The 9,147-nt window shown below is 36.9% G+C and overlaps 1 protein-coding gene across 2 annotated transcripts in view; it reads left to right on the forward strand.

The window, feature by feature from the left end:
* The window catches only part of ap2b1 (adaptor related protein complex 2 subunit beta 1), a 49,049-nt gene extending 45,297 nt beyond the window's left edge, over window positions 1-3,752 (forward strand). For both annotated transcript variants that reach the window (XM_022680462.2, XM_022680456.2), the window contains one exon: window positions 1,109-3,752. In XM_022680462.2, coding sequence (XP_022536183.1) covers window positions 1,109-1,183 — 75 coding nt within the window. In that variant the 3' untranslated portion in view covers window positions 1,184-3,752. The remainder of the gene's footprint in view (window positions 1-1,108) is intronic.
* The last annotated feature ends 5,395 nt before the right edge of the window (window positions 3,753-9,147 follow it).

The following is a 9,147-nucleotide window of genomic DNA, read 5'->3' on the forward strand; positions in this document are numbered from 1 at the left end:
CAAGAATATACTACCTCAACAAAATAAATGTATTACACTACATATAAAATGTTTACAGTTACTCTAGACATTTTATTTAATAAACAACAGTAACTTACCAAGACTTCTATAAACTAATAATAATAATAATAATAATAATAATAATAATAATAATAATAATAATAATAAAAATACCAAATAAATATTAACATGCAAGTAACATCCTCCAAAATCTACGGTACTAACTAAAGGTACTAATGCAAAATTTCTCGTCCATCCATATAAACTGCAGACTTTTAGCAATTATACAGAAAATGCTCTTAAAGCTAAAGTAGACTGCTTTTCAAGACAAAATACTCCTATTATTGCAATATTATTTTATATACAAGCTATTTTCGTGTTGCTGTATATTGTGTATGATGTGATATGGCAGCAGCCTCCCAGAGATCATTATATCTAGATTACTTAGGGTCTAGGTTTATAAAGCAATCACTAGGAACATCATCACCTGCAAATGTGCAGCAGACAAAAGCAGTGTCTGCTTAAAGCGAACTCCAGTCCACCTGTTTCTGCACCAGTTCAGCATCTGTTATCTCAAAAACTGCTTTCACACTTGACCAAACAGACCCAATTCTCAGAGCAATCACTCCGGGCTCCGAAAAACAAAACTCTCATCTAAAAAACCAAGATAAAAAAAGGCACAAAATCCTGTTGTGGGAAGCTTGTGAAACCAGAGCTGCACGTTTTATCAAAAATATCTCTGATCTCTGGCAAGACTGCAATTTGTTTAGTTAAAAATATATTTATATATATTTCTAGCTGTCCACGTATGCAGAATTTTAAGTTGAATATAAAAGTTTTTAAATATCACTTATATACCAGTACCAATAGTATGTAAGCAAGCACTATTTACTACTAATTACAAGTAAAAAGGTAATTTTTCAGAGAACAGAGCAAAAGAATGATCTATCCTGGATTAGAAATACCATTTAACCCAGGGGGGTCCAAACAGTTTCATAAACCTGTTGACATTTTAAAAGATTATTGTTTTCATATCTTTAAGAACACATTCTGCCCTTTCATTGACTGTTAATTACTCTTTTCCCTTTCTTCTCTCTCTCTCTCACAGCTCTCTCTGAAGTGCAGGGCTCCAGAGGTTTCTCAGTACGTGTACCAGATGTATGATGCCGTGCTGAAGAATTGAATCCTCTCTCCATTCCTCCAGCACTTCATCCTGTAATCATTCCTGCGGTACAAGAATACACCTCCTCCCCATTTTCCACTATTTCCAAATGCATCTGTTGGGATTCACCTTTTTTCCGTCAGTGCCCCAGAAGTATCCACAAGCATTCTGCTCGAGTGTCTTTGTGTCGTGGATGAAGTGTAGATGGTGCATTGTGCCTCTTCCACTGCATTTATTGTCCCTGCCGTTATAAAACATGTATGAGTCTTACTTCTATTGCTTATGCTTGTATGTGATGTGTATTTGCTGAACTTGCCCATTCCAATGGTAAAGAAAGATATATAAAAATAATCTGTGTGCTGAGCTGATGGTGTTTCAGGGGCCATACCGTTTTTCACTTGGATCTTTTTGAGTTTTATATTTTCAGGCAGAATCAGAGCTGCCAGAACACAGGAAACACACAACACACTTTTTTGGAACCAGCATGACCTTTGTAGCTAACGGGAGGCAGGAGAGAAAGAAGGATGCAGTGCAGAGTGTAGCCAGAGTTGGATTTGTTTTTAGATGCCATAAAAAGCTAATGCTGTCTTTTTTTTACAGTCGCCACTCCAGAACCACTATATTCAGTAGCTCTAAAGGCCAGCGCACACTTGACTCAACAAACACCAACATTCTGTTCCTGACAGTTTTGGTATTGTTGGATAGGTAGAATAGGGGAAGAACATTCTAGAACTGATTGAATGAGTAGAGGGCATTCTAGAACAGAGTGAATGAGGGGAATTTTAGAACCAAGTGAATAGAGAAGGACATTCTAGAACAGTGCAAAATGATTTTGAGGACATTCTAAAACTGAGAGAATGAGACACATGCATTCTAAAACTGAGAGAATAAAACAAGCACATTCTAGAACTCAGAATAAGAGGGAATTCTAGAAATAAATGAATTTATGTAAGCATTCTAGAACTGAGAGAATGACTGACTTGATTATAGAACTGATTGAATATTGGGATCTGAATAAATGGAGGGGGCATTCTAGAAATGATCAAATCAAGGGAGTTGTTCTTGAGTTAAGTGTATTATGAGAGAGAATTCTAAAACTAAGTAAATGAAATTCTAGAACAATCTAACTGGAAATGGACATTCTAGCGTGAACAGAGGGACATTCTGTTCTAGAACAGTGTGAATGAACTTCAGGGCTTCTAGAACAGTGTGAATGAGAAAAGGATATGCTAGGACAGATTAAAGTAAAATAGAATATTTCAGAACTGAGGAAATTCTAGAGCATCATATAAAACAGAGGGTACTCTCTGTATCTTTCAGCAGTTTCTAATAGTGTTCGGTTTTGTTGGTGATTGTTGGGTTTGGGTGATCTGGTCTAGGATTATTGTGCCATTGTTGAGATTTCGCCTTTTCGTTTTTTCACCATTCTTTTTTTTTTTGCCTTGTGTCGTTTTATGTCACCCTCATTTAATTGTGAAAAACTGTGAAGCAGTACATTGCCAATTGTTTGGGTAAAGAAATGAGCTTTGCATGCCTTGGCCTATTCCTATAATAATGACACGTGTATTCATGTTTATTAATATTGTGTATTATTCTGCCTCCTGAACATGACCACACTCCACATTCACTCCGTTGCCATAAATCAGCGACGAGTCATCAGTAATGGCAGTGTGTAGATGTTACCGGGAACACTTTTGGTTGTGTCTGTTCATTCCAGACTGAATGCACGTATCCGTGTATGACATTTTGGGCCCAATTAGTCAGTTAGACTCATCCTACCCTGTCACCACATAGCTGTATGGTCTTGTGCAGTGATGTGTACTGTGATTATATAGATTAGCCTCTCTCTCGGGTTATACCATCTATCATCTATGGATATTAAAAGCTCTTCAGTAGTAGCATATGTTGTACTTGCAATTGCAGTCGCAATGGAGGGAACAAAAGTGTCAAACACACAACTGTGCCAGCTGTTTAGGTGTTTAATAATAACTGTTGAGACATTTGACTTTTTGAGGTTTTTAAAGGAACCATGCTCATTAGTGTGTATGTAATGGTAGTAGGAAGAAATGTGACCTCCATTTTTTGTTGCCAGAAATGTTTGTGCCTGTGATGATGCATGTAGGCCAAAAAACACTTTTCACAACTTTTCAAAAATACTCCACTATCTTTGAATCTTTGAGCCATATATATCTTAAAAAACATAAAATAATTCATTAAGACTGTATGGGACCTCCTTGCATTTCTGCAGTACCAGTGTGTGTGTGTTGGTGTAGAGCTGAATGAATAAAATGTGCTTCAGTACTAAACATAATGTAACCTCGCCAGTCAAAAAACACAATAAAAGTACATCACTGCTGATGAAATTGCTTATTTCAGAAGACATTTCTCCAGATGTGTGTTTAGATGCTAATATTTCAAATAGAGGCCTGCCTTTGTGTTCTCTTTTGTCCTTCTCCCATTATAGAACAGCCCTGTTTCTCCTGCCAGACCTAAAGCCTCAGTCATTCCTCCCTCCTTTTGTTATCCCTTCTTACTACCAATGTTTTACTTCATGTATTTTTCATTTTCAATAAAATCGTCCCTGACCGTATCGCCTTCTCGTCTGTGTCTCTTTGGCATGAATGGAGTCTTGACTTTCCAGATAACACGTCTGGACGCAGCTGTCTGATTAGCCCAGTGTAATCTCTTCCCTCTATGAGAGAGTCTCAGTTGAATACTGAACAGGTCGCTTGCTTTATGACACTTCAGCGGCAGGATTCACGGGGGGTGAGTTCAGGGTCTGGCTGCAAGACTGTCGCCCTGGCTCTTTTTTACTTGAGCTCTAGGTCTTTTCTTTAATACCAAAAAAGTCACATTATAAAGGCAAAATCTGAGCAGAAGCTTGTTAAATATCACTACGAGTGCTGTCTCCAGCACTGCACTGCATAATACAGTGTCAGACTGCCAGTCTTCTTGCTTTATCACAATTATTTTTTTTTTTATTCTTTTTGTCTTCGTGTTTGAATGGAAGGAATAATATAAATGTAAATATTAGAAGGGCAACAGGGCAGCAATGAACAGTAATTTCATTTGTTTTCATCGCATTACCTGTAAGTAAATTTATAAATATAAAATAATAAAAACGAAATAAATAAAGGAATAGATACTTTTTTAAAGCATCATTTCATTTTTTTAATTTTATTTCTACATTTATTTTGTATGTATTTCCCTGTTGCTAAATTTGAGTTAATCACAATTATGCATTTATTAAATTCCATACATATTAATTTTATGAATTCTTTAACATTCATCATATTTATTTATTTTTAAATATTTCCATATTTCTAAATGTTTAATTAATATTTGATTAATTATTTACACAATTCTTAATTTATTCAATTCTGTATTTCTCAATTTTCCATTCATTTGTAAGTATTTTTACATTTCTATATTTATTTCTATATTGTGCTTATATTTTATTCCATATTTCTGCATTCTAAATTCCATTTATGGTTTTCTTTTTTCTTTTTTCATTTAGTTAATTTCATATTTCCACTTTTAATTTCTGTGTGTTAGGCTCTAGTGGCTGGTTTCACTTAATGAATGAATGATACCAATAATGAACTGGTGCATTGAATGAAAGAATAATTGACTTTTTACCTTCTGTGTTTACCATCCTGTTTAATACTCTGGTAGGACCTCTCACCAAATTATAATTATAAGTAAACAAATACAAAAAAATAACAATTGTGTATACACATAAATATAGGAATTCACAAATAAGTAAATAATAATAATAACCTTTGCATGACCAAAATGTGTTTAATCATTTACTTGATTAAATGCATGTATTGATTTATTTATTATGTAATTTTGTGTACTTTAGTCTCTCGCTGAACCCTGGTCTTTGCAGTCTAGACACGTTCCTGGGCTTCACCACTGAATAAATGTATCTACAGGTCATCTCTCTTCTCCTGACACTGTGTGAAGTGGTACAGAACCCTAAATGACAGTGGATTCACATATTTACTTATTTTTTGTGCTCATTTATTGTTTTGTCTATTATCACAACATACACATTGCTTCCTAAAATAACAAATGTATTTTATCAAGAAAATGGCCTACGTAATTTGAGAAATTGAAGCATAATACATGGGCATAGCTTAAAAATATGGATGCTCATAGGTCAGTGCAAGACCCACACTTTTTCATTTTCTGTTTCTGTGTCCGTGTGTGTAGATCTGTTTACATCTCTCAGAACACAGAGTTTGACAGTAAGCTGCACGCAATGCCCTCATAGTAAACCCGGGTCACTCCCCCTCACTGACAGATACAGGCCTCAGAACAAAGAACTCTGACACACAGCATGACTTCCAGAAAAAAAGCTCCCAGTAGCTAAATGCTCCTCAGAGACACGCAGTGCCCCCAGAACCCAGTGCTTGTTCAGTGCGATTGATGAGATCAGGAGGACAGTGTGCAGTCTGCATGAAGAAGAGATAGATAGTACACTTAGAAAAACACATCACAGAAATAACTGATGCAAACACACACAGTGTTCTGATCTTTTGCGATTATTATTGAGTTCGTTTTATACTTCATATCCATTAATAAAAAAAAACAGTGATGAGAAACCTAAAATTAAATATTTGGGCAAAACTGAGATGAAGAGTCAATGGATCACTGAAAATGGAAGTAAATAAAATATGCAAATCCTCAGCCCTTTAGAGCTTCAGTTGAGAGATTGGTATGACCTGGTTCTGTTTATTCGTACAGGGTGTGCTGAGTTTTTTTTTATGTGTTTTAAATGCTACAACATATTTCTCCCTCCTAAAGTACATTTGAGATAAGGACTAGTTTTACTTGGCCCCATTTTTTTCATCAATTTTTCATTCCTTATTCCTTTTTTTAGGATTTGTTTCACTCAGTTTAGTTCAAGTCCCAAATTGATATACACACTGATCACCTTAGCTTTACTGTAGAGACCAGACCAAAAAGAGAAGAACATCACTTAACTGTGATAAGGAATGGATGTTCTATGAAGTAAAGGTTTTGCTTCCTTCAAGTCATGCCGGTGTTGTGCCAAATTCAGCACCCCCGCTAGGAAAAGCACCCGCCTCGGGAGCGCACACGTATGTCTTCTTGGCTTTAACTTTTTTTAGTAAATGAAGATATCCAAGATGCTGTTCTAAGCTACACTGACTCCTAAGAAATAACGAAAAATTGTCATACAACCTGCAGACTCTCCCGTGAGGGAATGCTTTTCCTGGCGGGGGTGCTGAATTTGGCACCATAGTAGTGCCGGAATCTGCACCCCTCCATGAAAAAAAACCCGTCATGAAAAGCACTCTCAAACCTCTCTCATCTTCTTGATAAAAGTGCTTTAACTTTAATTCGGCACAACACCGGGAATATATAATATACACATGGGGTTTGATATTGATATTTGATAAACATTTTTTCAAAAATAAACAACAAATACATTTTATCATGGTGTTCGTGTTGTTTCTGACTTATACCACTATCACATCATATAAATCACATCATCCTTACAAGCTTCAAAGCCAAAAGAACAGATGTCCAAGGTGGATCTGAGGGCACGAATTGACCTGCTGCTTTTACACACATTTGGTCTTATTTTAATTACATTTAAATAACTTTTATTTGTAAATTAACAACATTCTCACCTGATAAATTAAACTGTAATACTTTTTTGGGGGCAACTGTTTCTACTGTTCATTAAAGTACTCCTCTACAGGAACTAGACAAGCAGTGTGTGGGCACTTTTAGATCTGTGTCGGCAATGGGTGCAAATTAAAGTAGCTGAATGTGCTGGTCCTCACTCTCCTATACACTGTAAAACATATTAGCAGCTTCAACCCAAGTTCAGTCCTGGCCAAAAAAAAGTCTCCACCTGGATTTAACTAAGTAAATGATGTGGGGTTGATGCTGCAGTTGGTCTGCAGGATAAGGTTCAGCAACAGTATGTGCTGAAAGAATGAGGTCAGCTGACTACCTGAATATACTGAATATAGACCAGGTTATTCCATCAATGGATTTCTTCTTCCCTGATGGCACAGGCATATTCCAAGATGACAATGTCAGGATTCGTGCAACTGGAATTGTGAAAGAGTTGGTTCAGGGAGCATGAGATCATCATTTTCACACATGTTCACCGCAGAGTCCAGACATTAACTTCACTGAGAATCTGAATCAGAATTTGGGATGTGCTGGAGAAGGATTTGTGCAGTGGTCAGACTCTACCATCATCAATGCTGCAAGATCTTGGTGAAAAAATAACGCAACTCTGGATTGAAATAAATCTTGTGACAATGCAGAAGCTTTTTAAAACAATGCCACAATCAAAGCTAAAGGCAGTTCAACAAAATATTTTTGGTGGCGACTTTTTTTTTGTTGGCCAGTTTCAAGTTCATTTATCTCATTCCAAATTTCAATTTTATTAAAGTAACATAAAAACCTAGCTAAGAGCGTTAAGTTGAAATTACAAAACTTAATTTGATGGGCTAAGATAAAAAAAGGTTTTCATAAATGATTGTCTTAATATGTGAGGGCCTGGAGCATTGCAGTGGTAGGGGAATGTGTGGGTTAGTTGGCTAAGAAAGGGAAAATATTGTGTACAAATAAAAAATATGATAAATTAAAAGAATGTGTGCTGTTTTTTTCGCCTCTTGTAGTTCTAGTCTTGAGTCCTCTCTCTCTGTTCCTCTTACACCACTAGAGAGAGTACCCCCCCCCCCCCTCTCTCTCCCTCAGTGTGTGACAGAGGGTCAGCACGTTCATCCCTCTCTCTGAGAGTTCACAGCTCACAAAACCCCAGCATCCTCACACCTGGACACATCTGACCACAGAGTGTGTAAAGTGACGCGAGCTGACAGGTACGGGTACCACGTGGTTACTTAGCAACAAGGCGAAAAGGCTGTGTTGCTAAGAAACAGCCGCAGAGTCGTGCACATGTTCAGGAGTAAAATCAGAGACCAAAGAAATGCAGATAAAGCTTAAACTGAAATGAACAGTTAATACTACAGTATTATTAATATAATCTGCTCGGTGTATCAGCGGACAGGAGCAGCAGCAGCCGGTCAGCGCTGTGTTCAGCAGCCCGATCTCCTCTCAGAGCTCCGCTGCGTCCCCCGTGTTTACCCCTCAGTCTCCCCGCGCTGCTCTCCGCTTCACTCACCCTCCTCTCTCTCAGAGCCGCCGAGAGCCGAGTCCGAATCACCGATCCAACCGACTCCGCGGAATTCCCTCATCCAAAGAATCGAACACTCAGTTAAACGATTCATTGATTCTCAAATCGACTCCATTCCGAACTCGCTGCTTCTACTCACCAGTAGATCCACAAATAGCAACGAATTACAGCTAAAATAAGGCCAAAGTCTGTGTAAATAAGGGGATGCTCTATTAGAAACATTATAGAAATATTCTCATGTTTTCTACAGAGCACTCATTTTTCAGTATACACTAAAAAATAAAAAAAACTGTTAATGCTTAAATAAGTTATTGAACTTTACTCAGTTACCAACAAAATGCTCTTCTTACTTGCTGTTTTAGTTCCAGTTAATAGCAAAATGTAATGACGGTACTTGTTGTTTTAAGTTCAGATAACTTTAATCAATTAAGCAGCAACTGAGCATGCTCAGAAGCCTTAAACCCACACTGCCATGTTTATGTCAGCTTCTCACTCGAAAGCTCAAACAGCCTCTCTATTGAAAAAACAACTATCGGAATTCTGCAGGGATCTCTACAGCATTTATATTCTGTTTTTTTAACTACAGAACACTACACAAATATTAAATGCACTTCTCAATTGTTTTTAGGTACCAGTCATTGAGCTTGCCATTTTGAATTCAGATAACTTTTCCCTTAACAGGCAAATATTACATAGATATAGATGTTACATGATATTACAAAAATATTAAAAATATTAATAATATCTCAATATCAAGTTTAAAGCGGTTCTTTACTGCCACTGGGCTTATGTTCAGCCA

This window comes from Astyanax mexicanus, chromosome 1 (assembly GCF_023375975.1).
Source record: "Astyanax mexicanus isolate ESR-SI-001 chromosome 1, AstMex3_surface, whole genome shotgun sequence".
Taxonomy (NCBI): domain Eukaryota; kingdom Metazoa; phylum Chordata; class Actinopteri; order Characiformes; family Acestrorhamphidae; genus Astyanax; species Astyanax mexicanus.